We start from the raw sequence: 17,773 nt of genomic DNA on the forward strand, positions 1-17,773 counted from the left end.
CCTCTCCATTGAGGCAGAACTTAAATGGGGCAAAAGTATTTATTGTGTGCTAAGGTTTAAAACCCATAACAGTTCAATAGTATGTTCTAACAACTCTAATTTAGTGATAATGCAGATTAGGCAAAGAAAGGCTTTGTTGACATTGTATTTCAAAATTGCTCTGAAAACGTATAGAGAAAGTCAAATTTGCACATATATTCAGGAGGTAGTCCTCAAGCAGATTGGGAATGTTAAGTGATGGGTTACATTTTTGCTCAGCATATTCAAACTAATGTTTGTTTGTTTTCTTACTGATCATTTCTGAGAGTGCCATATCTGGTTGACCAATTGTATTTTGAAAAGACACATAGGATTTCAGTTGCAACTTTACAACTTGTGTTTGTTCCCGGCAGGCTTTTTAGACTAGAAGATGACATTTTATTGTGAGAAAAGATTGTTGGAAAGAGATTGGCAGTATCTCTGTTGCAAAGTAGCAGTTATTTCATAGAATGTGGCCAAGAGTTACTAAGGCACATAATGTAATTCAAACAATGTATTAAATTATGTTTTTGATACACGATTACTATCAAAACTAAACTGCCAATTTATCAACTGTTCCAAAGTCATTGTGAACCACCATGAAACGTCCTCCTTCCCCACACCGCTTGTTTGCTTCATTCTGAGATGACCTAATATGGCCCCACCCCTCACCATTGTGACCTCACAGATGTAAACATATAAGCCCCTTCCCAACACAGTCTTGTTTTAACACTGCTAATGTTTGTGAATCTCACAAACATGTTTGTATAAGTAAGAATTCTGCAGCAGAATATTTTCTGTATAGTATTTGTAAACTATATTTTTGTATATTTAATCAACATTTTGAAGAAAATTAAAAAAATGCAAAGATGCTTTTTTTGTGTGCTAATTTTGTGTTATATTCATTAAAATATGTTGCATGTGACTGACTTGAATTGTAAATAAAGTTGCCAAGTTTTTGAAATAAAGAATATTTGTTGTCTTTAAGTTTGAAAAAACGGATGTCTTCAAGATCTGCACTGTAGCATTACAATTACATGTAGATTGGGGGATAGTGGGGTAAGCTGTGCCACCTTTTTACCAATTTTATTTATTGGTAAATTTATTCTTACCAATTTATTTCAATGCACCCTTCTCTCTGAAGTCTAACCAACAGGATATATATATATATATATATATATATATATATATATATATATATATATATATATATATATATATATATATATATATAGCTCTGGGAAGTAATCGGATTACAAAAATTAGGTACTTGTAATTCAATTATATTACGTTTTAAAATACTCGTAATCAGATTACAGTTACTTTTTGTATTGATTACATGTTATTCTCACAATGGCAGTACATTATTCATAATTCTCAGAATTTATGATTCTCCCTATTACTACTTTATTTTTTAAATTTTCCTTTTAAGAAGCGTTTTTTTTTTTTACATTGCATATCTAATCAGCTCCCGACAAACACATTCATTATATGAATTATCACTCAGTGAGTCATTACTGTCTTTTGGAAGGCTTTTGTCTTTCAAACAATGTACACATTTTTTACTAAAAGTTACTAACTACAATTTGTGTCATGTAATTTGGAATCAGTAACCGACTCCAATTTGTTAGTAATCTACTCAGCACTATATATATCTCTGGGACGCACACGTTCACACATGCACACACTTCAGGATAGGCAAGAAACATCTGGTCCTATTCTGCGTTCTGAAGCTTTATGTGCAGTAGCCTACCTTGATCATTCTCTTTAATAGGGGGGTTAGAAAATAATTAAATTGTAGGCCTATTCCTCAGCCCAATAGCCTATATATATATATTGTTACAAAAAGACCCCTTGCTGTGTGGTTGCAACTTGCACTGGCCTCTCACATTTTATTCTGAAAATGTAAGTAACTAAATTGAGTAAACTCTTTGTCCAAAAGGCCAATAACTTGGTTTGTTTATTCTGCACTCCAGCCATACTGACCCACTAACTTCACTTTCAGGGTGTTTAGCACGTGCTCCTCAAACACAATTCCCTCAGATAAGCCGACAGGAGAACAAGAGCTTGTCTGTAGGCTACTGTACACAAATAAATACATGCCTTATCAGTTTCTTTTCTAAGTGGAAATTCCTCCTTTGAACTTGTATTTGTATCACACACAAAAACTTCCACAGTCACTTAACTCAACCCTGATGTGAGTGAAAAAACAAGGTTTATATGTAAACAGTTATGTAGCTTTATTACGCTAGGTGTAACTAATAACCCTGAATAATTTACTAAACCAATTCGAAGTGACACTGCAGTCTACAGACCACGTTATTTTCTGCTTGTCTAAACTGTGCACTACTGACCCCTGGTGGACACTCCACATGTGGCTGGCTAGATTTAAACAAATAAAAACAGGACAATACACGATGCTCAGAACACGACAAAATGTGAAACATTTATTATATTTGGACCAGCTCATTGTCAACAAAAGTACTTAACCTCTTGTTGCATTTTATTTACATTCATACTTTAACACTGAATGAAAAATATGTATTTGTACAATGTATGTTTTGTATGTTGATAGTGAATTTACAAAGTCTGCACTTATATCGACCGAAAATTGGCGCCAAAAGTAAGTAGATAAACAAAATCAATAAAAAATTGGTATTGGTAACACTTCAAGGTTTCATTTGTTAACACTAACTAGCTACTTTAAATAACACAAACTAAAGCACTTATTATAAAGTTAATTCTCATTTCAAAATGTACTAATATAGGCCTAGAATTAAAATCAAAAGTTATATCTGTTAACATTATTAAATGGATCTGAGCTAACATGAACAAACAATAAACTGTTAAATTTTGATTAACTAACGTTCACCATGATTCATATAGCCTATTGTAACAAATGTTACACATTGTTAAACTTAAAACATGTTCAACCTAAAACATGTAGGCTAAACAATTTGGATATGGAAAAAAGCACCTTAAAAAAAAGATCTTTCTTCTAGCCTGGTCATCCCACACCCCTTCCAGTAGATATCGTTGTGTTTTATAATTGAATAATATTTAATAATTTTAATATGAATTAATAATTAATAATATTATCAATACATTTAATAATAATAATTGCTGTCTGGGAGGCCCTCACAGACTGATTCGTTATTAATAAAAACCTGTGGCATCATACCTGGTTTGGAAATGTCAACACTGAGTTCTAAATTAAAGTCCAATTGTTGTGAATCAAATAACACAAAACACTTTTGTGAATGCTAATGGAGCATTGAAACCATGCAGTAGTATTTCAAGCTAACTCATCAGACAAAATGCGTTTCTATAAGGCACAGAAGATCACAACCCCCCTGAGTTCATAACTGAGGGCAGGACCATGGGAAATCTGCAACTGTGGTAACTGGGAATTCTCCTATTCACAATGGTGTGTGGACGCTTTCCAGAAGGCAATGAGAATGTGTTACCTGTTGTGTTTACTAGAGCTCGGTTCATCAAAAATATTTGAGCGCATCCATTATAACTAGGGGTCATTAACCACCATAAGAAAAATGACCTTGTTATGAAATTGTGTAACTGTTTTTTTTTGTTTTTGCTCTGTACATCAAAAACTTTATCAAATCTTTCAGCTAAATATGAGCATCAATTAACGGAGGCTCAATTAACCCTGTTGTTGGTGTAGTTGGTGCCCCTAACTGAAGAATCATCATAATGTGAGTATGTAGCATTTAATTATTACTTGATGATCATGTTTTTGGTTAATATTTCCTTTTTTAGATCAAAATGTAGTGGAACATAAACTTCAGGAGCCTCATTCAAGTGTCCTTGAGGTCCAGCCATCTGCAACTCTTGAGAGCCGGTGTCAGTTCAGCACAATACTTGGCCAGGGAGGATCCGGCTCAGTCTGTGAAGGCCAGGGACACGCTCGGAGGATTGCCTTGAGGTATCCTATCCTTATTTTACATACAATTGTTTAATCTCACTCTGTCCACTTCTATTCCTCTTAGTGTCCACTTAGTGCACTTGACATGTTTAAACGCAGTTGTGACAAATGTTTTTTTTTTTTTTCACATTTACAACATGTAAACAATGTGTCCAAGACTGGAATAAACCCTTATTTGGGAAAGCGCCTCCGTTTAACAATCATAAAAATGATCTTCTGGCCTGATCATCCCTCACTCCTTCCATTAGAGGTTGGCCTGTTAATACCGGTAAATGGGGACCCTAAAGTTCCAGCTGCTGTGTGGATTCCACACGTATACCAGATGTGGACCGGATCTGGGCCAACACGATGTTGGTGTCTGGGGCAGATCTGGGGAACTATGTTAGGCGCTGTGGAGGAACCCTCAATGAGTTTGTTGTATATATACACACAACATTAAACTGACAGGTGAAGTGAATGTCATTGATTATATCGTTACAATAGCACCTGTCAAAGGGTGGGTCAAGTGAACAGTTCTTGAACTGGGCAAGCGAAAAGATCGGCGGGACTTTGACGGGGTCAGATCATCTCCAAAACAGCAAGTCATGTGGGGTGTTCCTATGCAGTGCCTAGTAATACAAAGACCTCTTCACACAATATGAGTATATGTATCAGGTTTTTATTATAACTTATATAATATGCCTGGAACAAAATGGCATGAAATTTGGAATGTAAACAATTCCATCACACTCTTATAATCAGCTTTTCGCAAACTGGGAAAACCGGTCGAAAAGACAATGTTATTAAGCAGGCCACAACAATACAACAAATGAAAAAAATAAAAAATAATAACAAAAAAGGTCTGCAGTCAGTTGTTCCCACAGGCAAGAAAAGAGTTAAACATGACCATTTTCCAATAAATATTCAGCTTTGGGCGATGAATTGCCTTTTTGTGCAACAGCAGAGAATGTGCAGGGTATTCATTAAATAACATCAATGCAATCTGTAAAAAAAAGCAACATAATTCAATTCAATTAATGTTGCCAGAAGATGTTTGAGGTAATGCATGAAAGCAGTTCAGACAGATGGGCATAAAATACAATCATTCAAACGAGAGCCTAAGAGGCAATGACAGTGACTAAAGAACACGACGGCACAAAGCTGAACATCGAAGAAGCCATATATCAGTATCACCAAATCAAGGAATGAATGCCACATTAATTGATAGAGAAGCAGAAATGAAATAAAATAGGCATTAAGATGTATATAAAATGTTATATATTCATTCCAGGACTGTGGAGTTTGAATATGACTATTTAGACTGTGAATGCCGTTTTTGTCTTACACCATGTCGCTATTTTACTGCAGACAATTCCGCAAAACGCAATGGAACAAAAATGCTGATAATACTCCTCTATTAATAAATGATCAGTTTGTTTATTCGTCCTTTTTTGACAAACTTTGAATAGGTCATTGATTTGATGGTTACAGTTACAGCTACACGTGAATTGTCACAACATCTGGAACCTCACAATAGCTAACACCACTATAACTGATTCTTTCAAGTACTGTCTGTCCAGGGGTACAAAAACAATGGTTATGCTTACATAAAAGTTATATTAATCTTTCTGGCTGCTTTATTTTCTGATAAAGTGGCATTCTGTGATCGATCCCATTTTCTTCCCTCCAAGTAAACAATCATTTTCTAAATCTTTTAGTATGAGTTCCAGTTTAGGGTTGGTCACATGGTTTAGAATATTTTAATCAAATAAAATGTCAAATTCAAAGTGCTCGCACTATTAACCCGGCACGTCATCACTTTCACCACTTACTCAAATCAGAGCAAATCAATTAGAAATAAAACCATGATTGAATGTTTTTACATGACCAAGCAATTATATTTATATATATATATATATTAATATTTATTTTTACTGTATATTGCAGGTTAATGCTATGCATTAAATAAGACCACTGCAAGGGTTTCATAAAAAGTCACTAAACTATTGAACTGACCGATCACATGATGAATGGAAAGCTGATAGTCTTCCAGTGCAAAGCTTAGGAAAAGAGGAATTGCACATGATTAATACGAAACCAACCAACACAAAGCACTGGAAGTGCTCTGATAAAAAAAAGTGCATTACATATGTCAGATTCTTTAAAAAGGCTTGACGTTAAACAAAATAGAACATCAACGGCTTTATACTAAACATTAGCGGTTACTTTTTTTTTATCATAATAATGGTGCAACGGTTGCTCAGTCTAAAAATGAAAGGCAGCAAGCAGTAATCCAGAGCACTCGGATCTAATAATCTAATAACATCTACAGCAGAACAGTTGAAAAGGCAACATGATATATAATGCTTTAGCACAAACATGCCATCATTATAGACATCTCTTTTTATAGAAATAAATAGTTGAAATAAACTGTACTCTGTGTTTAAATTATATTTCCATCTCTATAGGACTCTGATACACATTCAATATAAAGCATCTATCATACACAGCATACTGCAAATTCGATACCTTTGAACTCTGGAAGTCACCACGCGGGAACACATTTGCAGGCGGATACCCGTCAAACGCTTCACGTTATCTCTTTCTTGGTTATATTTCAAATATTTACACCGTTTCGTAATTCAGTTCCTATAGAAACAACATATACACACTTTTTTAATTTATTTAAGTCTTTAGAAGACAAGAGTGACAGCACACTCGAAAAGTCATTGTGTGGGGTTGTGGGTAAGTTGCCCGATTCCACCTCTGCAACTTCTTTCTTGAAGATGGTCTTGCAGTTCCCATTGCCTCTTTTTGAACAGACATCCTGAAGTAACCTCAGGCTGTTAATGTGAATACTCCTCTCATGCTAATTCAAGCCCTGTAATGTGTTTTAAGACAGGAAGTAGAACGCTGCACCGTAGAAGTGCTCGCCTTGACTAAAGCACTTAGAGTAGACCGTTTAGACCGTGTGATTTCAGATCGGAGGCTGGCCAAGGGGAGCAGAAATGCCTGATGGGTAAGTGGTACAGCACCGAGAGCGGTCGAGACCATTACTTGCATCAGTATTATTGCATCAGCATGTTTTTTTTTGTTTTTAAATAAACTTGATGAGAATGGCATATTCTAGTTTCTTTGTATGATTGACTTCTAGCTAAAACCATTTAAGTGCTCTAACATTCATTTCCAGACTTTCCTAACCATGGAGTAATATTCCAACAGAAAGCAAAACCTGACATGTCATGCGATCTACTCAAAAGTGCACCAAAAACATAACCGGAAATAAACCTTTTCTCTTTGAAAACAGACTAAAATGTTAACTTCTCAATGCTGGCCTTGACAAAACACGGCTATGAATATTGAATTCAATCTCAGCTGTGCAGAATCATTTAACATTTTCTAGTCTGACTGCACCAGCCTTATATGGCTATTGTTAACGTACTTTTACATTTTAAAAGGTCTAAGGAACAAAAGCCAAAAGCTAACCCACACACTTCCGAAGTGCAGTTCTTATAGATTCTTTGAAGAACCTAAAGTGACACCTGTATATATTTGTTTTCACCCCTTCTATACAATTGTGCAGTGTGTACATTCAGAACTCAGAATCCAAATTCTCCATTCAGTGGCGTCTACCTTTAGAACATGGACAGTACCGTCTGAAATCAACAGAGTAGATGGGGAAGTGATCTATTCAGCCCCACCAGCCTGAGGTCCATAGAATCATCAGAAGTTTGAACGCTAAGAGATGGAGACGTTGACATCTGAGGTGAAACAGTAGGCGTAGATTGGGGCGACAGCACCATGAGCATGTCTCTATCCCTAACTACATGAATTTGCTCTTCAATTCCCTTTAGATAAGTGCACACCTTGTAGGGTATGACTTAAGACCTTTTAGGCTCCACTGATTCACTAATGGCACATTGGGAATGACCAAAATTCAACCTCGAAAACAAAATGTCGAATGGCACATTATGGAGAAGGCATTGGAAATCAGTCTGGAACAACAGATCCAATGATGAAAAATAATTTTTCGCCAGAGAGACCCTGGTCATGGAAATACGGCTAGAGGACTGGAGGGTCGGACACGAATGAGGCAGCGGAGCTTGCGTTTATTGGCTTGAATGGCTTCTTCGTTTGGTCTGAACTCGTACTTATGGACACAAGATAGCTGCAAGTAATAGTAGTTTCTATGGAGACACGGCATCCTCTAAAGAAGGGTCTCGGTAAGCCAAGTTTGAAGCTGGTGATCATGTTATGTTGAAACTGTCCAAGAAACATGGCTGGCCGAAGCATCCAGATGACTAATGAACTAATGCGTCTCTTTGCTGAACGTCGGGGAAGCAATCGAGCTGATCACACAAACACACACTCCCCCATTAAGAACTTACCCATGTGCATTTTAAATTTGTGCTGTTTGGATTTCACATTGATTGTATGTTTCAGGTCAATCTGGAATATGAGACTGTTCCCTCCTGCAGCTCTGTGCTCTGAAGAGAGACGTCATGTTCTCTGAGACCTCATTAAAGTTTAGTGCGTTTGGCAAGTAGGAGAAAAATCCTTAGTCTGTAATCGTAACTGGTTTTGAATTGGGTCTGACTGTTGGAACGGGATCCAAGGCAAGTAATCATGCCTTCTCGTAGAGTTTGTTACGTATTATCTTTAGAATCTCCACTATTTAGTTGCGTCGTGTCAAAGCTAACAGATGGCGCCCGTCTTGGTGTGGTAGACTGGTGTTTACAGTTCAAACTGAAGCGGAAGTGTTTGATTCTTCCTCGTTTCATCAAGGAGAGAATGACTCGATCAGGTTGAAATATTCGGTGAACCTTCATGTGGCTCTGGCCTCGACACAGCAGAGTTAGCATAAGCCATCTGCTTTCACGTGGAGGATTTTGGAGAAACCAGGTCTTTTCTTGAGTGCCTGAGAGAAGAAGGCAGAAAGGATATGAATGAACAGGTGTTATATTTCTGGAAATATGAATGTCGTAAATTGTAATGGATTGAAAGCGTCTCGGGCTATGAACGTAACCCTGGTTCCTTGTGAGGGAATGAGATGCTGGGTCATGATGTCATGACACTTTGGGAACGCCCCCAGCGTGACCAGTGCCTGAAGCATGTTTGCAAACATGGAAATTTAAATTGGCCACGGTAGAGGATGAGCGGCCATAAAAAACATCATCAGCTTCAGGTTGTCTGAAGTAAGACGCAGTAGGTATGCCTGAAGTATGGCAGGGAGATGCAGCAACTCGTAGTACATCTTGGTATTCAAGCACAACAGACAAACGGTCTTACTGAAGACAGCAAAAGCTGATGATATATTGTATGGGTGCTCCTTTTATAGCACATACCAGTGCACCAAGTGACGTCATCCTCTACTTTGGCCAATTAAATTGACATGTTTGTACACGTGCTTCAGGCACCGGTCACACTGGGGGTGTTCCCTTGAAAGACAACTGCACTTATAGAATATCATTATAATTCAAAAGTGCACTAGAAGATTGGAAAATCGAACAAAATCACAAAGAGTAATAGTCGGATTGATTTTGCGGGACATTTCAGGATGTCAACTAAGATAAAAAACAACAACAACAAAGGCAGTGTTATTATTGTTAATAAAACTAAAGCTACTAAAAATGTATTTCAGTAATTGAAATAACCTGAAAAACTTGTAAATGTAAATAATTTGTAAATGGAAATGATGCTGAAATAAAATAAAATACAAATATTAGATAAAATACTTCAACTTGAAAAATCAAAATAACAAAATTATTAAATAAAAACAGAAAATACAAAGATAAAAGCTCATTCAAAATATTATTAAATACTATAATAGTATACAAACAACACCAAAAATAACACTGAACAATGCAAAGGTAACTTGCAATTTTAAGTTTCAACCACAGGTGGCGATAGAGAGGCCAAAGTTCCATAGTGCATTGTTAAATTCAAATTACAATTCCACATTCTGCTGCAACATCAATACAAATCAAACTGAGCTGGAATTTCAACTGGAATCGAAGACATTAGAAAACGGATGACGAAAGCGGCTTGTAAATGTACTCTTCTATTTTAATTTCGTTGACGATTGTAATAAACGGCTTGCTTTGTTTCTGAATTTAGCAATGCACTATGGAACGTTGGCCTCTCTATAGCCAGCTGTGGTTGAAAAATAAAATTGTAAGTTACTTTCACATTGTTCAGTGTTATTTGTAAGTATCTTTGGATAAAAAGAGGTAACATGCATGGCAATGAAGCATTAAAGCTGCAGTCCGTAGCTTTTCCTCTTTATCGCCATCTCTGTTTGAAATCTGCAATTGCAGTCATTCGCGGAATTATCAACTTGTGTTAATGAGTTGTGCCTCAACACAGCACAGCGCGGATGAACATTATGTTTTGAGGAGAATGTGTGTCTCTCTGTCACCGCGCCGGTGTGGATACTGTCATTCAGAATCACAGATTATACTTTTTGGAAGTATGACCAACATAAGAGTTTTCACCAGATAATGTCATCTGAACAAGTAAGTAACATCCACTTTTGTTCTGACCAACTAAGGGAAAAAAGCATTGCATTAAATCTAACGGTCGCTAATCCTATCACGTACAACCGCGCAAATTATACTTTGTTCTCAAATTGTAATGTTAACAACATCAGCATTGCGTGACTACATTTAATACCCTTCTGATATTTATCCTTGTTTTCGCATGGGCACGGTTGCGGTCTCTTTTTTTCTGTAGCCACTCCGAAGTCCGAACAAAGTCTTTTGCATTTTACAACGGGTGAATCTTGTCACTGGTGATTGTCGTTTGAACCTTTCTGGATCCGCCATCTATTAATACGTTTAATTATAATTATATTAAGTGCTGTGAGAAAAGGCTATACATCTCCACCTCCAACATCCTCACACGCAATATAGCCTGCTAGCCGGGACACCTTCTTTATGTGTTCAGATGTGACGTAATGACGCAAAGACATGCTCAAATTTCCCGCGGAAATCTACCAGTACCACTGGAATTAAAAACATTATTACAAGCTTACCGTTTTGAATCGAGCTAAGGCAAGCAGATAGTTTTAAACACTGGCTTGTTATGTACTTGCTCAAAAATGTATTTTGACCCCAAAACAGTTACGGACTGGAGCTTTAAAGTGACATAATTTGATATTTTAAAATATCTCTGTATGTTTATAACCTGAGCTTGTATTTTGATGGGTTCAACTGATCATTAGATGTTATTAAAAGGTATTTCACTTTTTTGTGTGTGCTTTTTTTAAAAATGAACAAACCACATGGAGGAGCCAAATCACTGAGATGATACAGATCTGAACATCTATGGACACTATAAATCTGCTTCCACACTGAGGTGGAAATAAACCGTGGGCAGAATCGGAACAAGTACAAAATATTTTTGAGCCTCTTATGGAAATGATATACGATGAGCAATGCCCTCTGTCATCTACAGCAGCCCATTTCGGCACGGCTTGTGTAAGATATCCTGCAAGTTACTTAAAACAGGAGTTTTAATGTGGGTGGGTGTAACCCCACTTCCACTTCCTCTCCCAGCTTATCTAGAGTCAGAACAGAGAAGAGGCAGCTTCCTGCATCCTCAAAGCAGGCAAATGGATGAGATGAATCACTTGCATTTGACTCATGGTTCTTCAACACAGCAGCTGCGAGAGGTTCTTCTGCTTTCACTTACTCATCTTAAACGCTGTCTCAGACACAGGAAACCCCATGGCCTAAGACTGAATTACTACTGAACAGCTTTTGCTGGTAATTTTAGTCTGGCAGATGGATGGGTCAAATTTTTTGATGGACTCAGATGTCTCAAAGACTTATATATGATTCGATGATTCCATACCTGCAGCTTGTTCACCATTTCGTCAAAGAGTTTTCTGGCCTCAGGGCTGTTGGGGTCTTCAAAGTAATCTTCTATACCGATCTGGACTACAATAGACTTCAGGTTACGACACACACCTGTGAAGAGGGCGAAGCAGGCGATGAGTAAGGGAGCGAGGGCAGAGGGCCATTTTACAGGAAGTGTGGGAGTATTGCATCTCATTCATAGCTCCAAATCTAAAGATACTAGCAAATCTGAATTTACGATCATGCAGTTTTCCAACAACTGTATGGACACTTTATAAGTCTCATTTGAAGTTCATTTAAAATACAGGAGAATATTAATTAGTATCTTGATTTTATTTAAGTGCCCCTATTATGCTTTTTCAAATATTACTTTTCAAGTGGAGTGTAATATAGCGGTTTGTGAATGTAAAAGGTCTGCAAAGTTTTAAAGATTGAAGTGCGAACGACGTCTACTTTGACCCGCCTTCAAACACTGTAGATGTAGGCCTGGAAGAGTTTGGTTAGTGTTGTCGACATGTTGGGAAGATGCTATTTTCAGCGCTGCGGATCCACTTCCAAAGGATGAGGACTCGCGCAGGAATTGATATGGAGAAACCGAGGCCAACGTTCATATCACTGTGTATCAAGCACTGAAGAAGCTCCGGAGCTGCGTTTCATTTCTGATAATTGACCAATCACAACAGACTGGGCCATCTGACCAATCAGAGCAGAGTACACTCTAAAAAATGCTGGGTTGTTTCAACCCAATTTTGGGTAAAATATGAACAAACCCAAACGTTGGGTTAAAAATGTATCCCAACGGCTGGGTTTGTCCATATTTTACCCAAAATTAAAAATTTGGTGAATCTGCAATGTGTATTATGAGAAAAATAAAGTGTTTTTTGACCTTGGATGCATGTGAACCTTGTTGTAGTAGACCTCCAAATCCAAATTAGGAACCTTAATAATAGGGGCCCTTTAAATGCTTATTATTAAAAATGTAAATAATTTATTTTAATAAAACATTATTTTGTAATTCAGATGTAACCATGCACAAATAGAACTATTGTTCACTAAAATACTAAACAATAATAATAAATCAGAATCTGAATCAGTGAGTGTGGACTCACTATTGAAGTGAAGCAGGGCTTTAGGAGTAACAGGAGTGGAGGTGAGCACCAGCATCTCCAGACCCTTCAGTCCCTCTCGGCACATCTCAGCAGCCACTTCCTGATTTATCTCACTGACGTGGTCCAACTCAAGCACCTGCAGCCGCATGCAGTTCCTTGCTGAAGATATACACACTCAAAGATGGTCACTACAGTCTTTGTGGAGAACGCAACATAGAATGTCTATTGCCACACTGGTAGACAGCTGCATTACTGATGATGTTAAAGGAATAGTTTCACCCAAATAGCACCCAAAATAATGGATATTCTATTCATCCTTAAAAAAAAGGCTACATGCTACATAAGAACTATATTTAGGTGGGCACAGGAAGAGAAAAACATGCCTAATATAGTGCACATGCAATATGAACAAATTGCATGATGTGTTTATAGTGCTTTGTCATTTTGACCTGGACTGGATAACAAAATAACTAAGATGGATTGAGAAAAACAAGTAAAATTACAAATTCAAAAACCATTCTGTTTTTCTTCCTGATTCAGTCTTCTGAGTGCTCTATGTAAAGCTCAGATGAAACCTTGTGATTTAGAAAGGTCAGAACCATTATATGTAAATGAAATGTATGTAAAGTAGGTTACAGAACAGAAAGCATAACAGAAAATGTCTCTTTACTTCTTCAAAACATTTATTTATAGTACAATATGCCTCCAGAAGCATGTTAAAAGTATCATTCCCGGTGTCTCTTTGTCCCAATTTTCAATGTGAATAACAAGTTATTGTCTATGCTAGATAGATAATAGGGTTGAGTGATGTTGCCTCGTAATGCTGATCTGATCTGTAATGCTGATCTGTATGGTTAGAATAATAATATTTTTTTTAGGGATGATGGTACTAAATCAGAGCCCTAAGTCCAAAGCATAAGTATTTTACAAAGATATCCGTTTAAAATGACTATATATACAGTATATATATATACATGCAGTGTGCAAATATATATATATATATATACACACATTTATTTTATCAAAAATACAATTAAAAAAAGTATCATTGTGTATAACTGTCTTCTATTTTCATATATTTTTACATTTATTCCTGTGATGGCAAAGCTACATTTTCCGCATCATACTCCAGTCTTCAGTGTCACAAGATCTTTCAGAAATCATTATAATATGCTAAACATTTTTTTTTATTGATATTAATGTTTCGTGGAAACTGTGATATTTTTTTTCATGATTCTTAATGAATAGAATGTTTTACCAAATTCTAAAGGTTATCTATGTTATTGACTGCACTTTAGTGCACCTTTAACAAATGTAATGTGTCCTTGCTGAATAAAAGTATTAATTTCACACAACAACAAAAATATGGCAACACTAATGTATTCTCGCTCACCCAAAGAAGCCAATCCCTGTATGCCACAGCCAGCCCCGCCCACACCCAAAGCTCGCAGGTGTGGCCAGCATCTGCCAATGGTCTGCAAGCATCTGTTACTGAAGCGTGCTGGCTGCTGACTGCACAAAGACAATTTACATTTGAAATGATTAACATTAAACTTTAAAAAAGGTATTCTAATGTCAAATACTTAAATGACATGCTCAAAAAATGAAAGTAAATGTTGCATTTAAATTTATATCAAATTCAAGTTATCATGCCATGTAAAACAACTTCTTGTATCAAAAATGTCTTTGAAACAAATTAGGGTACATTTCGATCTTACCATGGATGCAAAGGCGCCACCTGTAGTGAGATGATGTCTCTGCAACCAGCTCCCAATGCCCAGATAACCTCCTGTCCAACAGGGTCTGTCGCACTCCTAAAACATCATCAATATCTGAGGTTTTTTTCTCTTCCTATGCAAAGCCTGTTTTGACCTGCCAACAGGAACTAAGCAACCAAATACATGAATTAACATGTTTATTTCTACTCTGGCCTGCACTTCCCTTTGGAGATAATTATAAAATCTTTCTGGCTAATATATGTATGAATTTTATTAGCTCAAAGTCAAAACCACAAAAAGTACGGGGAGAAAAATATATGAGATGCACTGAATTTTTTATTTCAATGCATTTATGTTTGCTCTTACAAAACTACGGTGTTTCTCGAGAAACAAAACTAGGAGGAAAAACTATATTTCAGTGCATCTGCAAGTGAGAGAATGCAAATGTTTTGCAAGCGAACACAACTTTTTGTGTGAGCAAATGCAAAGTTTCTTGGAGGAACGCAATACTTTTGCGAAATTGAAATACCATTTTTCCTGTGTAGGTCAGAGTAGAAATAAACATGTTAATTAATGTATTTGGTTGCTTAGTTCAAGAACACAAAATAATTGAAATATATTTTTTACCCCCCATCTATTTTTTTTAAAATCCCCATACCCCAAATTAGTATCTTATAAGAGAAAACTCATTGTTGTGACCTTATGCCCTTAGTTAAGCTAAATTATCTGCAAGTGAAGTCTACAGGTCATTGCAAAATAAAAGGACTACTGAATAACAAAATCAATATTTAAATTTTTCATTACAGTTAGGCATATGTAGTAAATGTGTCTCCTATGTACAGTGGTTATTTACAGTTTTAAGGGTCATAATACAAACAATATCTGACTGCGAAATTTAGCAATTAACCAATCAGAATCAAAATTGTACGCTAAAAGCATATGTGGTATACTAAACAGTGCTCCCTTGTGGACCAACCTGTATGTGACAGCCTGTAGTGCCCTGCAATAACAGCTCGCCAACCACAGAGAGCGGTCAGTCAACAGATTTGGACAATGAGACACCTTCAGGATGAGCAGATTACTGCCGGTAGCTTTCAACAAAGCCTCCAAACCCTCCTCAAGACAGCCACTAAACAAAAAAAGAAAGAGAATCTATTAATAATTCAGTTCACGACTACAGTCACCAGACATCCTAATAAAGTTAAGACACTCCTGATTTTATTATCCTGGGGTGCCATAATTACATTCGCAATAATTAGAGTTGCAATAATTACTATTATCTTTCATTTGACGGCTGTTAACAAATGTTTTATGAATGGTTTGTCTCGTATAGGATATTAAAACAGTCTCCCTGCTTTACATCCAAAATGCCCCTCATGTCACTACAAACCCTCAAAACCTTTGTTCATCTTCAGAACACAAATGAAGATATTTGAATTAATTCAAAGAGATTTCTGTCCCTTCATTGCCAGTCTGCACAACTACCACTTTGACGCTTCAAAAAGTTCATAAAGAGATCGTAAAACTAATCCGTATAAATTGAGGGGTTTAGTCAAAATTTCATTTTAAGCTTTTATTCACATATTTACATTGCTCAGCGAATATAAACAGAAGGTCAACCGTACCTGCTTTGACCTGCGAGAATGAACCTCATTGGTTCTTGCAGAAGCTCAAACGTGCTGCGTAACACGAGAATGAACCTGATTGGTTCTTGCAGAAGCTCTAACGTGCTGCGTAACACGAGAATTAACCTCATTGGTTCTTGCAGAAGCTCAAACGTGCTGCGTAACACGAGAATGAACCTGATTGGTTCTTGCAGAAGCTCTAACGTGCTGCGTAACACGAGAATTAACCTCATTGGTTCTCACAAGTCAAGCGAACATGCTTGAGCTTCCGTTTACCACGACTGATGTGTGAGCTGATTAATGTGAATAAAAGACTAAATTCAATATGTTCATATTGAACATATTGAGTTTGTGTTTTTTCAGAAAAATCTAACTAAACCACTCAATTCATATGGATTAGTTTTACGATCTCTTTATGAACTTTTAAAGTATCAAAGTGTCAGTTGAGTAGCTGTCGATGGAGGGACAGTAATCTCTCAGATTTCATTAAAATATCTTAATTTGTGTTCCGAAGATGAACGAAAATCAGGTTACGGGTTGCGAAATACGGGTTTGAAAGGACATGAGGGTGATTAAATAATAACAGAATTTCTATTTTTGGGTGAACTAACCCTGTCAATCCACCAAATATTCAAATTCGGCCGATTTTCTTTCATGAGGTTTTCGACTGGCACTCTGGTTGAGGTGCTTTAGCAAAGCAATTAACAGGCAGCTCATTCTGTTCCCTTCTCACGCTGGATCTCTGAACAAGCACTTCACAAGTGTCAGACTGTGTGAGCGAGTGAGTGTGTATCTGTTTGGTGTGAAAGAGTGATGAGAGGATCAGGGAAGAGTGCAGAAGGTAATAAAGAGGAGGTGTGTGGAGCTGTGGGAAGGCAGTAGCCACACAAACAGCAGGGTCAGTATGGGCGCAGAGGGAGACCGTGTTACCGTGTGCTCTTCAGATATTCCTCCTTTGTTTCCTTTTTCCCCCTCTGCCGGGGTTTGAGGTTCTGGAGGATGAGGGAATGTGTCTGTGTGCACCACTGAGACACAGTGCACAAGAACTAAACAAACATAGTGAGAGACAGAGTTAGAGAGCTTGGCCTTTGTCAGGACTTTCAGCAGTCACAAAATACGTGGGCAGCAAATCATATATGCTACTCTGTTATATATCACATTCAGATCTGTTAAATGTCTTTTGGGTTATTCCTACAATGCAGTACATTTTCATCACCCTATATATATATATATATTTAATAAAATATTACAATGCCAATTTTTAAAGATGGAAAATGAAAATCATATTAAGTTGTTTACTTTTACTACAACATCACATATTTGAATAGTTTTACAATTATTATTTTTACAATATCGTATTACAATATTATAATTTTACAATATTGGTTTGATGCTTTCACCACATTTACTGTTGCAATGTACTAACTTAACATGACAATTTATTACGTTTATATATATGTGTGTGTATATATATATATATATATATATATATATAATAAAGATTAAAATGTATATATATATA

The 17,773-nt window shown here is 36.7% G+C and overlaps 1 protein-coding gene across 2 annotated transcripts in view; it reads right to left on the minus strand.

Moving 5' to 3' along the window:
* Nucleotides 1-4,549: 4,549 nt before the first annotated feature.
* Nucleotides 4,550-17,773, minus strand: part of fbxo41 (F-box protein 41) — a 46,672-nt gene continuing 33,448 nt past the window's right edge. The window contains exons 7-14 of one of the 2 annotated variants that reach the window (XM_079616749.1): nt 17,182-17,297; nt 15,603-15,755; nt 14,627-14,722; nt 14,302-14,420; nt 12,909-13,067; nt 11,795-11,910; nt 5,957-6,000; nt 4,818-4,943 (exon numbers count right to left, since the gene is read on the minus strand). In XM_079616749.1, the coding sequence (XP_079472875.1) occupies nt 4,934-4,943; nt 5,957-6,000; nt 11,795-11,910; nt 12,909-13,067; nt 14,302-14,420; nt 14,627-14,722; nt 15,603-15,755; nt 17,182-17,297 (813 nt within the window). In that variant the 3' untranslated portion in view covers nt 4,818-4,933. Of the gene's footprint in view, nt 8,859-11,794; nt 11,911-12,908; nt 13,068-14,301; nt 14,421-14,626; nt 14,723-15,602; nt 15,756-17,181; nt 17,298-17,773 lie in introns of both variants that reach the window. The other variant, XM_079616748.1, reaches the window with a different exon arrangement.

The sequence above is a fragment of the Phoxinus phoxinus genome (assembly GCF_949152265.1).
Source record: "Phoxinus phoxinus genome assembly, chromosome: 6".
Classification (NCBI taxonomy): Eukaryota; Metazoa; Chordata; class Actinopteri; order Cypriniformes; family Leuciscidae; genus Phoxinus; species Phoxinus phoxinus.